The sequence below is a fragment of the Gymnogyps californianus genome, chromosome 19, assembly GCF_018139145.2.
Source record: "Gymnogyps californianus isolate 813 chromosome 19, ASM1813914v2, whole genome shotgun sequence".
Classification (NCBI taxonomy): Eukaryota; Metazoa; Chordata; class Aves; order Accipitriformes; family Cathartidae; genus Gymnogyps; species Gymnogyps californianus.
Window position 1 is genome coordinate 9,654,162 of NC_059489.1, and position 15,978 is coordinate 9,670,139.

Consider the following 15,978-nt stretch of genomic DNA (forward strand, 5'->3'; position numbering starts at 1 on the left):
AGGCAGGCACCACGGACCAGCCTGCAGCGCACAGAGCCCAGAAGGTGCGTGGGAAACCCGTCTGCAGCTCCGAGCATACACATCGGAGGCAAGCTTCTCTCTCCATTCACACATGGAGCAGCCTTCACAGTGAAATGAGTGGCTTTGAGCACAGCTATGATGCATAAGCATGTGAAATGAAGCACTTCATTTCCCTGCAAATGTCTTCATTTGTACAACCCCAGGATGCCACAGAGCGAGGCAGGATCCAAAACAGGAGGCTGAAACAGGAGGCAGCGCAGGTGCAGCTGTAACAGCCACTGCCAGCGACGACAGCTCAATCATGTGGCCAAAAACTACATCCCACCTCACCCTGATGGGAATCGAGAAGTGACATGCTCAGGGTCTGGAGACACAGAAGAAGAGCACTTCAACCTACTACTGATTTCTGCACTGAGTGGGGTTTTTTATGGGTTGGGGGGGGGGGGGTGGTGTTCACTGATGCAGGTGTTTGTATATTTTGGCATTTACAGCCTGGAAAGCAAGGGATACGCAAGGGATGCTGCTCCCTTTGACTCTCCAATAAAACAGCTGCGGCTTTGACAGCACTTCCAAAACCCGAAAAAAACCCCACTCTTCAGCCGCACACAGCATCAAAAGGCCACGGCACACTTCAAAGGCAGTTCCCCAGCCCACTGGGAACAGTCTGTTTCAAAGATAAAGATTTTACAAGACCTCCAAATGTGCAGCAATGGTACAATAAAAATGTTCTGAAGCCACTAGGGCATTTTATGCTGCAGCTTCGCAGTGGCTTTAACGCAGCGGCTTCGTGCTGATTCTTTTTGCGGCTGCTGCTAGAAGCTTTTCTGTGATATGGCAGAGCTGGGCTCAGCTACTGCTGGGAAACCAGCAGAGATGAAATAAAATATTCCCAGTGAGGCCGATCCGGGAAAGATGCTGTGTCCACATGCAGAGTTTAGGTGAGGTGAGAATACTTTTGAAGAGTACTAAGTACTCCAGGAATAAGAGGAAAATGATCTAATTGTGCCGGAGGACACTGTCAGAGCGGCTCAGCACAGTCGAGTGCAGGCAGGGAGGCAGGGGTGGGGAGCAGCACAGCTGGGGCAGGACAAGCAATTCCCTTGGTGTGGCCAGCAGCCTCAGCCACCACAGTGAAGCAAACACATGATAAATTGAGTTACACCAGATCAGTCAGTCCGACAGGGGCAGAAAGGCATTGCTCGGGCTGCAAACGGGCAGTTTATCTTCCCATCGTGGGCTTCCCTGCAGACCCCCTCTCAGACCACCCCCTCTCGCTCAGGATCAGTGCTGGGGTGCAGCCCTCAGCAATCCCAACCCCATCCTCAGTCCCCACCGTTCGCTGCGTGCAGCCCCTTCCCGTTGAGTGGTGCGGCACTCAGTTACTAGAAAGCCTCCATCAAGCAAAGTGTTACTTTGGACCAAATCAAGCCAGAGAAAAGTATTTTGAAACAATAAAACATGCTCTCCAACTGTGAAACCAGGCACCTGCTCAGTCTTCCTACTGCTTTTGACCGGGGAATTAAGCCCCTTTTTCTACGTTAGAGCCATTTCCAGGAGAATTTCCCTCTGACATAAAATGCCAGTGGCTGCATCCTTCTCGGGTAGGGTTTATAAAACGCAGGAGCAAGCAATGGTGGGAAGGGACAGCGGGCAGAGGAGTGCTGCACCCTGGGAGAAGGGAAACGAAAGAAGGGAAGAAACCACTGCCCAAGAGGAACAGGTCCCTGCTCAGGGTGAAGTGCCACATCCACTGCTCACTTGACCCAACATCCTCCAGCCAGTTCCTACATCAAAAAGCCAACAGAGGAACAAACGCCACACGGCCGTCTCCCCTGTGCTCTGCTGAGTCCATCGCTGCTGCCCAGACCTTGTCCTGGTGACGCAGAGGTCCCTGCAGAGAGGGACTGTCTCACCGGCACAGGTGAGGCATCTGCTACCTGCTCCTCATCACAGGAAGCAACCCGTGGAGGGCAAAACGCTTTATTTAAAAACTGGCACATGCTTTTGAGTCTTTTGACTAACACCTGTCATTTCTGGCAGCACTTTTAGCTCAAAGTCTTTCTCTTTCAAGTACCCTGCGTGCAGTCATTCCCACCCACCTCAGCAGGGACCTCACAGCAGCACATGGGGCACGGGAGGTAAATGCACAAAGCTCATCATACCTGAGGACAGATGCTCCACTGCTGGATTTTGAGAAGTAAGGGTTTGTCTCACTCGAATTACCCAGTCAGTGGGTGACCCAGCCTGTCCTGCAGCCCTCTCTAACCGCAAATTGGTACCCAGTGCCACCACCGCCACCATCACCAGATGGCAGGGCACAGCTCCATCCACTGCAATGGCCCCACACACCGCGGACTGAACCACCAGACCGAACCCCTTGTGCCAGGCAGCCGTTTCAGCTGAGGCTGCCCGTAGCCTGGGGCATCCGCACTGTACAGCCCATGCGGCAGCTGGGGATGGCTTATGGAGGGGAGCAGAGCCTCTGCCCCTGCTTGGTGACCCCCAAACTTCTGCTCTGCCACTGCACTGCTGGGAGGGGCTGGATGCTTCTGGCCAAGAGATGCCCTGAAAAGACTCAGGGGAACACGGTGAGTAGCAGAAAGAGGGCAGCAGCCCCAGGTGGGGCTGAAACAGCAGCATGAGGACTCTGGCTCAGAGTTGGGTGACACTGCCACAAGGGGGAAAGGAAGGACTTTGCTGTCTCCTTTACTGTCTTCACAGCAATGTGAAGACAGGCACTAGAAGTCAGCACTGAGCTATCACCAGTGAGGACAGAAGTTGGTCATCAGAGTAAGCAAGAAAATGTATTATGTGGGAGTATAATTTATTATAGAAAAGCAGCTTTTTAAAGGAGAATTTGAATTATCATCTGCTGCTTCAGAGAGGTGACCCTTACCAGCACCGGCTGTCAGTGACTGACACCATCCCCAGGTCCTTCCAGCTCTACCCGCATGTGTGCAGGATGGCAAATGCCACCACAGAGTCCACAGTGGCATAAACTCTATGCAATGACATTTGCTGCTCTTTACATGCTGCCAGACAACCTTTCACGCTTCGTCTTGTGTATCTTGTGAGAGGTTTTTGAAAGCTCCAGCAGAAATCTTTGCTGCCAGGCAGAAGCAGCAAGAGCTGAGGATGTGTGCTGCCCTCCATGCTGAGAAAACACCTGGGATCAGCAACAGGAACCTTAGCTGGAAATGGTGGGAGCCTCATTTTTTCCCTACAAGTCTTCTGGCCCCAAAACACTTTCCTAAATCCTCTAATTCCCAACTATGAGGAACCAGGCTGAGAAATACAGAATAGCCTCCCAGGAGGGAAGAGGGCAGCTGGAGAGGCGGAGAGGATGACTGAGGGCATTGAACCAAACTGCAAAGCAGCGGTGTGGTCAGCACAGCCATGCAGACTAGAACGTGGAGGTCCTGCACAGGATACATGTAACAGCAAATAATGGCAAGGAACCTTTTGTCTCTCATCTAGCATCAGGTTTTGGCCCATGGAAGGTGCTTCTCTCAGTCTGGCTGTACTCCCCATGGCTTTTCTGATGATTTGGAGGATTTCCAGGAGAACTCTGCTGCGATTTTTTTGTTTGTTAATGTTGAGTGCTTTGCAATAAAGAGAATTCAGTAGCATTTATCTGTGTCCCCCTACCCCAGTCACTCTCAAAATATTGTGAAAAAGATGATCAGACTATAATTAACGCAGAGGAAAATGTGAAATATTACCCAGGCCAAATCCTCTTCCATTCTGAAGAGGTTCTCCCAAAAGGCGTTTGTAAGAGGGAAGCTCTTCTTGGTATTTGGAGGGAAGTGATGACCTCTTCTGCCTACCACAGCCTGCCTGCCTTGCCCCAAGTAATCAAACTCGCTGCAGCTCTTCCAGGAATTGAAAAGGAGGTGGGGAGGTCAAAGGATAAAGAAGCTCAAAGAGCACATCTCCGACCTTGCTAATAAAAACATAAATGGGCTGTGCAGACTGGGTAGGGGGTAACTGTCTTCACAAAGTCGTGGAGCATCCGGCAGGATAGCTTGATTTAAAAGTTTTAATGAGGCAGCTGTGCGAATGACACATTGGCTGCACTATATAGTGCAAAAGGCTGCCAGCAAAGTCACCAGCTTATTTGAAATAGCAGCACCCAGCTATAAGCACTGCCGAAATAGTTTAGCACTGCTAAAACCTCTCCAAAAACCAACTGAGGCTAAGACAAGCTTATGACTTAGCACAGGCCATCACAGGCAGGACCCACTCTCCCACCGTAGACAACAGCGCCTGGCCAGGGACATGTTTGACTGAGACAAATCCATAAGCAGATATATTAATCACTGATGTCAGATACAAAACCACTCACAGCTAATCATGATTTTCTATACGTGTATAAAATATATGCTCATCAGCAAAGGTTTCCAGCATCCTTATCTCTGTCCTCCGAAGTTTTCTGTACCCCAAAGAACAACTCTTGATGCAGCAGTAGAAAAGAGGTGAGGAATACTTCTCCTCGGCAGGGCCTGGGTGCTTTGTCTTTCCCAGACATCTCAGATCCAGGACACAAGCAGTTATGTGAGAATTTCTAATGATGGTAGAAGACCCAAGAGCTTGGGCAGAAAAAAAAAAAGCAGAACAAATGAGTTATAAAGTTTGCACGTAAATGTAATCAGTTAAGGGGAAAGCCTCTGAAAACCCGCCCTCCAGTGAGATATCACTGGTAGTCTGATGAAAATCACGGTACCATGAGTTGGGTCTAATTATTGTTACTATTGTGGTTTGCACGTGTAAATACACCAAGGGGTAAATGGATTTGGCAAAGCAGACTTGTAAAGCCTAAATATACTGTAAATCAATGTATTTAAGTTCTTGTTTGCATTTGTACCAAGGCCCTTTGGCATTAGATACTGCTCATAAATGAGCACATTAGAAACTTGGTTTACATGCAAACAACCAAGAAGCGTAGCTGCTGCTCTGCCTCCCTCTTGGCAGAAACTTTTACGCACAGATGTGCTATTTGGTCAAGCCCCGGTTTGATGAGGTAACACTGAACACCTCGACTTCCACGTTAGAAAAAGCGCCCATAGTAATGCGTGAATGTTGTTTTCCGCATTTTATTTCAGACTGGAGTCACACAGAGGGCTGTGCCTGAGGGAGCTGTTCCTGAGTGTACCTGAGCACAACTCAGCTGTACACGCTGCAGTGCACTGCTGTCCCGTCTGCCAGCCTCATTCAGACATCCAGCTGCTGTGCAGTAGGGATCTCCTTTAATTTACCAAGATCAGGGACTAAACAGGGTTCAGGCCAGCCTCTTACCAGACTAACCAGCCCGCACATGCAAGGTGAGTGTGTTGGTACAATAGACAGCAATGAAATGCATACACACCAGCTGGGATACACCGGCACGCTCATTTTCCGATGAATATCCAGTCCCTGCATATGGGAAATAACAACTAAGCCGAACCACTTCATTTAGTCTGATGGACACACAAGGCCATCTAGTTCCAGGTGTAGAAAGATCACCAGCTTCTGCCTGCCGGCAGCAGGAGCTGCCCGGTCATAGCTGCTGTACAAACACAGCTCCAGCAATAGACTCACCCAGCCAGGGCTCCCCTGACCATAACCTGAGGGCGATCTAAGCTGTTTGCAAAGAAAGCCGAATCTGGAATGGGCACTGACAGTCTGTGACGAATCCAGCCTCAGCCTAGCCCATCGCAAATGCTCAAGAAAGTTTAACAAAGTACTTGGTCATTTAATGCCAGTGACCCTGGAGCAGGAGGGAGGATGAATCTACATGAGATGGCCAACTCGTCACATCCCATTACGGCAACCACACACCAGGATGGATGGATGAATGAAGGCGCAGACATAGTCACCGTTTTTTGAATTGCAAAGTTATTTAGGATGCAGATGTGGATTTCCTGGAGGGCAGGAAGAGAAGGAATTAAGGAGGCTGTAACTCCCCCTTATCACCCACCATCAAGGTGGTCTGGGTCATACCTGGTAGTGGAAGCTCCCCTCCCACCTTTGCAGAGCATGGTGAGATCTGGCTGTGACACAGAATCACTGTCATCTCTATTTAACAGCTCTGCAATGTTCCTTGTGGGTTAGACAAGGGACAAATTCTGCCTACCTGGTGGGTGCACGGGATGCTCAGCCAGCAGCGTCCTGCCATCCTACCAGAGGACTGGGACAGGAGGCAGGATTTGGATGCTCTGCAGGTTGTGTACGCATCAAACCTCCTGGAGAACAGCCTGCACCTCAGTGCATAGGAAAAGGGATCAAGCAGGAGGATCCATGCAGGAGGCAGTGATACTCCCTCCTTCGGAAGCTCCCCTGATCCTGAGCAACCATGGAGGAGCCCTACCTCCATTCCCCCAGAGGGACCAGCAGTGCCTGTGCTACCCCCAAACAGACGAATCCCTCCATGTGGAGAAATTGTCCCCGTTCACGTGTCAAACACCAGATGTTAAATCTGACTGTCCAATGCCTCGGGTCCCTGGCACAGCCGTGGGAGCACTCACGGCCCCAAGGCAGGCGCCGGGACGCCTCACAGAGACTCAGACCGGTCTGTGAATGTCAAGGGCTGCCGAAACGGAGGCCAAATGATCCCACTCACGCATGTCACACAGGAAAACGAATGCCATCCCGTCTGCCGTCCAGAGCTCGGGGCTGGAGTCAGATCAGCTGCGGAGATGGAATAACATCTCCTCCTAATATGGTTTGTCTGTAAAGTATATCCGACCTAAGAGCAGCCCAGAGTCTCCTTAGTGGGATGGTACAATCAGGGCAGAGGAGAGCAACTGGGGAAAAAGCTCCCTGAGCTGACTGCATACTCTGCCCTCCCCAGGAGCGAGCCGTGGCCCCTCCATCCTCCCAGCTGTGTGGGGCCTTGGGGAGCATTGAGGCAGCTCAGCCTTGCTGCCCTCTGCACCACTGCCCCACTGTCACCGCACAAAGTGACCCCGTTCGCTCCCATTCACCTCATCCCTGACGGGCACGAAATGAGTCTCCATCACATGCACCTTCCTGGGAACGCAGGGACCTGAACCTCGAAGGGAAAACCCGTGCTGGGGAGACCAGCCCCTGACCACATCAATCTGGGAGAGCAGTGGATGTTGGTCTCCCAACACCATACAGCAAAGCTGCGGACCTCACAGGAGTCCAAAAATTGTAACTGTTGTGTAAGAACAGAGGTGATCTGTGTGATCTTGAAGAGGTCCCTGTAATAGCAAGATGAAATTCAGGAGACAGAGAAGCAACAGTTCATTAGACACATAAGAGTGGTCCCAAGAGGAAAGCTGGGAGAAGCTCTGGCCCCTTCTGCTCCTTCCATCCCTTCAGGACCAGCCTTCACAATGCCCCGGGGCTGGAGCTAGCACAGGTTTTACCTGCAAATCCCAGGGAGTCAGAGTTTGAGTCCTCTGCCCTTTCCCACCCAAACTCCAGGGCACCAGCTGGGAGCATCTGGGTTGCTTCCCCTGCCCTGGACAGTGACGCTGTTTGGGCCAGAAACACCAGACTTGGTAGCTAACAACCCAGGACAGCACCTCAGTCCCCTTTCAGCACCACTCCTCAAACTGTCCGTGCCATTTACCCCTGTGCAGGGGAAAAGCTGGTAGCAACACACAAATCCTCCTGGGTTGGTGGAGAGCTCACTGAAGGATGACCCTCCGTGAGCAGAGCAGCTATAAACCCAGTATCTGTGTAAGTGATCCTGGATGAGGGAAAACAAACTGGTGATTTCAGCCCCCGGAGTCTCACTTTCACACAAAGCAGCCAAGAGCAAAGCCATACCGACTCAGAAAGGACAACTGAAGTTTCATATTGCAAAAAAACAGGAAGAAAGGAGACCAAAACGCCAAGAAAGCTCAGTGAAGTCTCCAAATGCGTTGGCTGAGTTTAGGTGGGTCTTTCACTGGCGGGGACAGATAGCAGGAAGAGTGAAAAAAGCAGTTGGGGACCAGCTGGGAATTTGGATATCACATTTGCATGTGTCCAAGACCATGAGCGCTGGAACAGAGAGATTTAAATGCAGCTTTCCTAGGAACAAGAGGTGACCCAGGGACTGCTATGTCCTTCACAGCACAACCACCTCACCAATGCTCTTTCTCAGGAGCTACTGCCATTTGTGCGTGCTCCTGGCTGTCAGCGTGGCTCCAGGAGGACCTGGGCTCGGCACGATGCTGCAAATGCTTGGTCTCCTTTGGGCTGATCCCAAAGCCAGGGCAGCTTCCCATAAGCTAATTTGAATTTCTGTGTGACCATGATAACATTTGCAGTGGAGACAAGACATATGCTATATCATGACTACTCCTGGGTATTAAAGGGGGTCAGGCATGGAGATGAGTAAACCAAGTCAGGTGAATGGGAATCACATCTTACCCTCAGCTTGCACATGTTTCTAGACCTGACCCAGACCAAGAATGCAGACACATTCATGAGATTCTTTTCTTTTATCAATTTTGGCTGCATTTGTACACACTATTCGCTACTTAGAGGGAGCAGCGCTTTATTACATTTTTAAAATGTAGTACATAGACAAATTTATACTGTCAGCTCGGAGCAGAAGGGCTACTGGCAAACCTGGTCTCAAAACTGCCTCAGCAGAAGTGGAACATGCCAAAGGGGCCCTGCACAGACCGGGGGAGGCAGCAGTCAGTAGGGTGCACCGTCAGTAGGGTGCACAGCCGGTGGGGTGCACAGCCGGTGGGGTGCACAGCCGGTGGGGTGCACAGCCCAGCTCAAGAGACACAAGAGATTTGACTGGTTCAGTTGAAGTTTGAGTCAGTAACCAAACACAATCAAATTCACATAGCACTGGCATAAATCCTTATATCAAAAAGAAGTCGTCTTTTTTGCTCTGTATTTAATAGAATAATAATGGTTATTACCTTTGCAGTAACTTCAGAAGGCCCCTATGGAGAACTCGAGCCCTGTAGCAGTGGATGTGGTTTGAATGATTAAACAGACCTGTTTCGTATCTCAGAGGGCTCCTACCTTCATCTGTTACTGCCTGTGCAGTTCCTAGTCCTGTTACAAATCACGCGGGCTGGAAATCCTGTCTATAGCTCTAAAAGCATCTGACAAATGTGGAAAACCCTGAAACTCAGGGCACCGGGAGATGAGTGAGCACAACGATCTCTGTTTCACTGATGAGGAAAATAAGGGGAACAGAAGGAGGAAAACTACAACCACAAACAACCCTCTGAGCCAGGGCTGTGAACCTGACACTGTCCACGCTGCTCTCAAATGCCTCTCTAGACACCTCCTCTAACGACTCCAGCAGGACACCAGCCGTATAGGAGTCCAGCTTCCCCTAATGGCAGCCCCGTGGGCACTGAGATTTCCTGATAAACAAACACACTGATATAATGTTTTTCAAAAGGTTTAAACATCAGAATTCCTTTTCTGGTACTAGGTTGGGATGAACAGGTCCAGGAAACTGATGGGTTGGCCAGAAACCTTCCCCCATCCCATTCCCCCTTCCTTTCCCTAGCATGGGTCAATACCAACCCAACTGGCACCTCGGTGACAGAGCAGTGACAGGAGTGTGACAGTTCCAGCGTAGGTGCCTGGAGAGAGACCTGCACACACCTACCAAACGCTGGAGATGGAAGCAGCGTGGCCGAGCCATGCCCAGCACAGGCACCCACCTCCCCAGTCAGCATCACTGCATTCGCACAGGGCTTGTGCCAATGTGCCCTTTGAGTTGCAGGCAGACAGCAGCAAGAGGATTCAAGGACGCCAGCGGCTTGTCCCTGCTCTCTATGTGAAGAGAAGACTGCCACATGAATGACCTTCTCGTTCCCAGCGGGCCACCTGCAAATAAAGCACTTTGTCAATGGCTTCACTATCGGTGCTCGCCAAGGGACCGCTCCTGCTCACTGGAGTCGTGCAGTCGCTGGGAAGCTCCATCTTGCTCAGAAAGCAGCATGAGAAGCAGCTTCCAGCCCACACTTTTCCAAAGATTTCCAGGGGCCAGCCACAAAATGCAGATTTAGAGCAAATCTTTAGAGCAAAACACGTACATTTGAGGGTGTTCAGGCTGGGGTTTTCTCAGCCAGTCCTTGCTAGAGCTGCTAACATAAAAACTATTTTCACTGCAAAATCAAGCCTCCACATGAGGATTTGCTCCTAACCTGAGTCCTCATCACGCTCAAAAGCCCATACCTCAGAGGGGCCCTGCTTTGCACACCAGCTGCCCCGTTGTGGGGACAGCCACAGCCAGTGCTCGCCAAGCTTTCCAGGTGCTACCACAGTCACTCTGTGCAGCTCGAGCAAAACTGGGTTCACGCTGCAGGAAGACAAGACCTTAGACACAAGATGCATCTGAAAGCACCCGGATAGCAGCGTGTAAAAGGTTGAGAACAAGGAAGAAATGATTCAAGTATCCAGGGAAAGAGTTAGAGGAGGGAACAGCTCTCGGTTAGTAACAGCAATACAGGATGGATGAGCCAGGGCCGGCTGATGTGCCGGGTGCTGCCGCCTCCTGGGAGCCCCACGCTGGGAAGCATCCCCTAATTGCCACGGCTGCCCAATGCAAATCGGTGAAGCAAGCAACGGGCCCAACAGGCATCTCCCACACACCCGTGCCCAGCAGGAGACACCCTGGGAGAGGTGGGTGCTCCTTGCTTCCCACTGCCATAAATCAGGAGCAATTCCCTGCGGTCCACAGAGCTAAAGCAGGGAACCGGGAGGAAGAGCAATCCCATCGTGTGCAAGCAACTAGTGCAATATTCAGCTGCTAACAAAATAATCCTGCGCTTAGCTTCAGCATTTCCCAGCGCCAGCCCCTTCCTCACACTGTGTTTTTTCTAGGTGCCTGGTTGATCTCACTCTGTCTTTACCCTCCTTGAGTATCGCCGGGGAAAGGCAACCAGCCGAACCCCAAACAACCTGGATAACATTTTGTTACCGCCAGTCTGAAATATCTCAGATGCTGTGGTGCATGATACCACCGCACAGATTCATCTGTTAATACGCCGTCCAACCCAAATAAACTTTGGCTTCACTTTGGAATTGATCTCTGAATCGAGGAGCTCTGCAGCCGACCCTCCCACAGGAATTTAACCCTCCCTGGCCCAGCCGCTCTCCCCTGACACGATGGTTTTGCTCAGGCAACGTTAGGCATTTGCGCTCTTCAGTGCGATGTAAGGAGGGACGGGATGGCTTTTCCTATCACTGGTCCTGGGATGAAAACAGCCTTGACATCTCGCATCCCCAGCTGGCTCACAGCCAGGCAGGGGGGAGCCAGCTCAACAAGCCATGGCTATCAAAATGCTGCTTCTTTAAAAAGGCTCTTCACTGGCTGCAGTCAAAACCACGCTATGCCTAACGTCACTGAGTAACAGAAATAGCAGGCGTGAGTGAAGGGAGGAGAATGAGAGTATTAAGAGCGCACAGATTTCAAACATACTTGGCTAGGTAGCACGCTCCCTTCCTGCTGCTGCCTTTCCAGATGCGACAGAGCACGGGGATCTCTTGCTGTCTGCCCATGAAGAAGGATTCTCTTTTTTCTTTTTTCCCTTTTTTTTTCCTTTTTTAAGTTTCAGCTTTAATACTACTAGATTCATTTTTATTTTATTTCTTGTAGGAAACTTCATCTGCTGGATTTAAAAGCAAGGTTTGAGCAGGAGGAATTAATTTATGTTTGCAGCTACTGAATGTGCATGGTACTCCTGTGTGATGATAATGTAGAGGGAAAGGCAGGATTGGCTGAGAAAATTGCTTAGACCGTAAGATGCTTGAATGGCTGCTTGGAATAACAAGCTCTCTGTTACGTGTGTGTGTGCATGTGTGTGAGTGCGTGCATTTATGTACGAGTGCAGCAATGACAGTAACTTTAAAACAATGCAAGGTTTCCCCAGTTTGCTTAATTTTCCTCCTCTAGGAGTGAGGACTTGCCTAGCTGTGCGCTCTGTCCGGAGACAGGTGAAGTGTCTGAATTGAATTAGTGCTGTAGTAATTTTATGAATGAAGCAAAACGCAGGTTCAGTGGAAGAGGAGCAGAGCGGGGAGATGCAGTGTTGAGCTCTCTCCGGCAGGAGCTGTCACACCAGGGAACCGCACGGACATGCACGGGCACGGCATAGATCTGCTACAAGTGCCCGGACAGAGTGAGGGAGCTGCAAGAAGACACCACCTGAGCCGTGGAAACATGCTCCTGAAAACGAACTATCACAAATCCAACTGAGCTTGATAGCTGCGTGCGTGACCAGCTCCAGGCTTAGCTGGAGCATCCCATGCAGAGCCGTTCATTTCTGACCAAGTGTGCCGGCGATCATGTGGCAGAGGAGCAGGCAGAGCTCCCTGCGCATCCGTGTCTCCTTCATGCGAGACGCTTTGGCTGCCAGCACAGCTCGTACATGAACATCGATAAAGTGGACGATGAGGGAGCAAGTCGGTGCACGGACAGGCTGGCTACACATGCCCAAAGCCAAGCAGGAGGGGACCGCACAGCACGTCAGGGGAGGGAGGAGGCAGATTTGGGTTTGCAAGGTCCAAGAAAGCCAAGATGCTGGTGAAGCTGCTGGAGACCAGCCCAGAGGAGCGATGTCCTGAAGGAGCACTGACCACTGCAGAACCACGCTTCATCTCTCCCCCTCGGATGTCTGTGCCCAAGGGACTTGGGTGGGAGATGGGCTCTGTGTATTGTGGTTTTTCTCTTTTTTTTGCACTTCTATCCCAATTGTTAAGTGAGGAAAAATCTCCCTCTGTACTGGACTGCCCTCTTTTATACAGAGTTTTTGCATGACATCTCTGTAGCACCCATCACCTGCAGCAGGTGGTAATGGGAAGAAGAGAAGGTGAGGGCAAGTCATGAAGAGGATGAACATTGTCCATCCTCAAGTGCTACAGAGGTCACTGTCAGGGTCTTTGGCACAAGGGGAGCGAGGAGGGCCTGGTGCTGTAATCCTGCTGCCAAGGAGCTTGTGGGAGGAAAGAGGCAAAGGAGTCACAGCTGGTGTGGAGGCAAAGGGACACCGAACTCACTGGGAAAAGCTGCAGATTCCCAGGATAAAACAAACCCACCTTGCCCAGTGGAACGAGGCAGAGGGAAGGCTTTGCCTGCTGAGCCCTGCAAGGACAAGGCGGTCCAGCACTCCTCACAGCGTTTTCCAAACAAAGAGACAATCTGAGCTCCATAAAATACATAGTGCAAACACACTTCTGTGTGCAGTGACCTTTAGGTTGGCACAGGCTTTTGGTATGCCTTAAAATTTGGGCATTTTAGCTACTTCTTCAGGGTTTCTCTCAGGTAGGTTTGATCTCCCTTTGCCTACACCCAGAGCCAGTATAAATTCAAAGCAACACAGTCATGATTTGTATAGCGTTGAGCTTGAGCTAACCAAAAGCTGCCGCGTACGAAGAGTGACTGCCTGCCTAACGTGCTGCAGGGCAATCTCACACCTCGCTGCATGAGGCTGTTTAGACAGGTTCACAGACAGGTCTGTCTGAAATATATCTATGCATGGACACATGAAAATCTGTGGGATCACACTTGACAGAGAGCATGAAAAAAACCTGTGTTTACAGTCATTTAAAACCCACAGTGAAACCTACACCTTGCTCTATAGATATAAAATGCCTTTTTTCTCCATCACTCAAATACAATTTGAAACTGCAGGTCAGGACAGAGCAGGAGCTTCTCATTCAAGGGAAGTTGCTCTGTGAAAACACTGCAGAAATGCTGGACAGGACTTTGAGTGTATCACTTACGCAAAATAGACAATTTGGCTGCAAATGGTAAATCCAAAGTTTGTCTTCCCTTTTTTGGGGTCTTTTACTCCTTCAGAGTTAAGAGCTTAGCAAAGAGGTTTAAGCAAAGGTTAAGGTTAAGTTGCCGTTATGAATTTAGGGAGGACACTTTTTTCCTCCAACCCCAAACTAACTTTAAGGATTGCAGCAAGCAGTTCCAATGAGCCACACAATCTCTTTTGTTTCTTTTCCGTGGACACACTAAGACATGTCACTCCTCAAAGCTGTGCTCTTGTAATGATAGCATGAACCTTACACGAGTGGCCTCAGTGCAGAAGACCTTTGGTACAGGCAGACAGTGCAGATACGTACTCCGGGACAGGTAACTTCTAAATGATAATTTGTGTTGCTCTGGCAGATTTCTAATATGTTGGTTTCTGATGTCTTTCCTCTAGTGGAGAATGCAGACCTTCCTTGGATGAGACCCCACTAAGAAATGGTTCACCATCTCCCAGCAGTCGCATTTCTCAGAGCAGAAAGAACAGATCTTCAGACTCCTGTGGCATGAACAAAGCCTCTGGCATTTAAAGGCCAGGAGGATGTCCCTAACCGACGAACTGGAGAGCCACTTTTCTGCAACCCCCTACATGGTGACAGACACAAGCGAGAGCAGCCTGTTCAGAATCAGACCCAACGCCTCTGCCAATGCCACCGGGGACAGCACGTCAGCCGCCGGTTCCATGGAGGACATGATCGCCATCTGCACCATTGGGACAATCCTCTCCCTCATGTGCGTGATTGGGGTGACAGGCAATGTCTACACCTTGCTAGTGATGTGCCATTACTTGCGATCATCTGCTTCCATGTATATTTACATCATCAACCTTGCGCTGGCAGACCTGCTCTACCTTCTCACCATCCCCTTCATCGTTGGGACCTACTTCATTCAGAAATGGTACTTTGGGGACATTGGCTGTCGCATCCTGTTCAGTCTGGACTTCCTCACTATGCATGCCAGCATCTTCACCCTCACAGTCATGAGCACGGAGCGCTACTTTGCTGTGCTGAAGCCCCTAGACACAGTGAAGAGGTCCAAGAGTTACCGAAAGGCCATTGCTGTTGTTATCTGGCTGGTGTCACTGCTGCTCACTCTCCCAATGCTCATCATGATTCAGCTGGTGCAAAGGGACAACAAAAGCATCTGCCTGCCCACTTGGAGCAAGCTGTCCTACAAAGTCTATCTCACCATCCTTTTTGGTACCAGCATCGTGGGTCCAGGGGTAATCATTGGCTACCTTTACATCCGATTAGCTAAGATTTACTGGGTGTCGCAAACAGCATCCTTCAAGCAGACCAAGCGGCTGCCGAATCAAAAGGTGCTCTATTTAATCTTCACGATAGTGCTGGTGTTCTGGGCTTGCTTCTTGCCTTTCTGGATATGGCAGCTTCTCTTCCAGTATTATGAATCCTTCCCTTTATCTCCCAAGGTGATGAAGAACATTAATTATCTGACAACCTGTCTGACCTACAGCAACAGCTGTATCAACCCCTTCCTCTACACCCTGCTCACCAAAAACTACAGGGAGTACCTGAAGAACAGACAGCGGTCCCTTAGCAGCAGCAGTGGGTACTTCCAAAGGAGGAATCGGTTTCAGAGGATTTCAGGGAGATCCCTGTCCACGAGCAGTCAGCACTGCACAGAGACATACGTTCTTGCTCACGCTCCTTTGGGAAACAGCAGTGCCTGAAGGTAAAATATATCTCTAAGAACAATCAATATTGACTTCAATGTTGCTTTGATTTAAAGTGTACATTGTAAAGGCAAAGCCTCAGCAGATCCATAATGTGCACACATTTAGTCCAGAGGCTGTGCCGTATGTCTGTTCTCATTTTCTTCAGTGCCACTGATTTGATGCTAGCAACATTCAGCTGAACATCTATCGAAATAGCCTTTCGCTTTTTATCTTTATATTTTACAGTGTATGTCTCCTCAAGTAGCCATCAATAATGAAAGCCTGTAATAGGGCCACATTTTTTAATAGTATCAGCTGTCTCACAGAGTTTAAAATTATATTATCCCGTGAACTGCTGTAGTTTGCTCTTTCTTTTCTTTAGCGGTAATGCTAAATTTGTAGTTGTATGAGGACTGAAAACAATGAAATAAAGACAAAGCAGCTGATGTTTGTGACATGCAATCCAGTTTGAATTTGGGGCAGCACTGGACAACGTGGATGAGGCATATCTAGGGGTGTTTGTCCTGGTTTTGGTCATATTCAC

The 15,978-nt window shown here is 49.8% G+C and overlaps 1 protein-coding gene across 1 annotated transcript; it reads left to right on the forward strand.

The window, feature by feature from the left end:
* The first annotated feature begins 14,300 nt into the window (after nt 1-14,300).
* UTS2R (urotensin 2 receptor) lies at nt 14,301-15,449 on the forward strand. Its single transcript, XM_050908433.1, has one exon. The coding sequence runs from the start codon at nt 14,301-14,303 to the stop codon at nt 15,447-15,449; it is 1,149 nt and encodes a 382-aa protein (XP_050764390.1).
* The last annotated feature ends 529 nt before the right edge of the window (nt 15,450-15,978 follow it).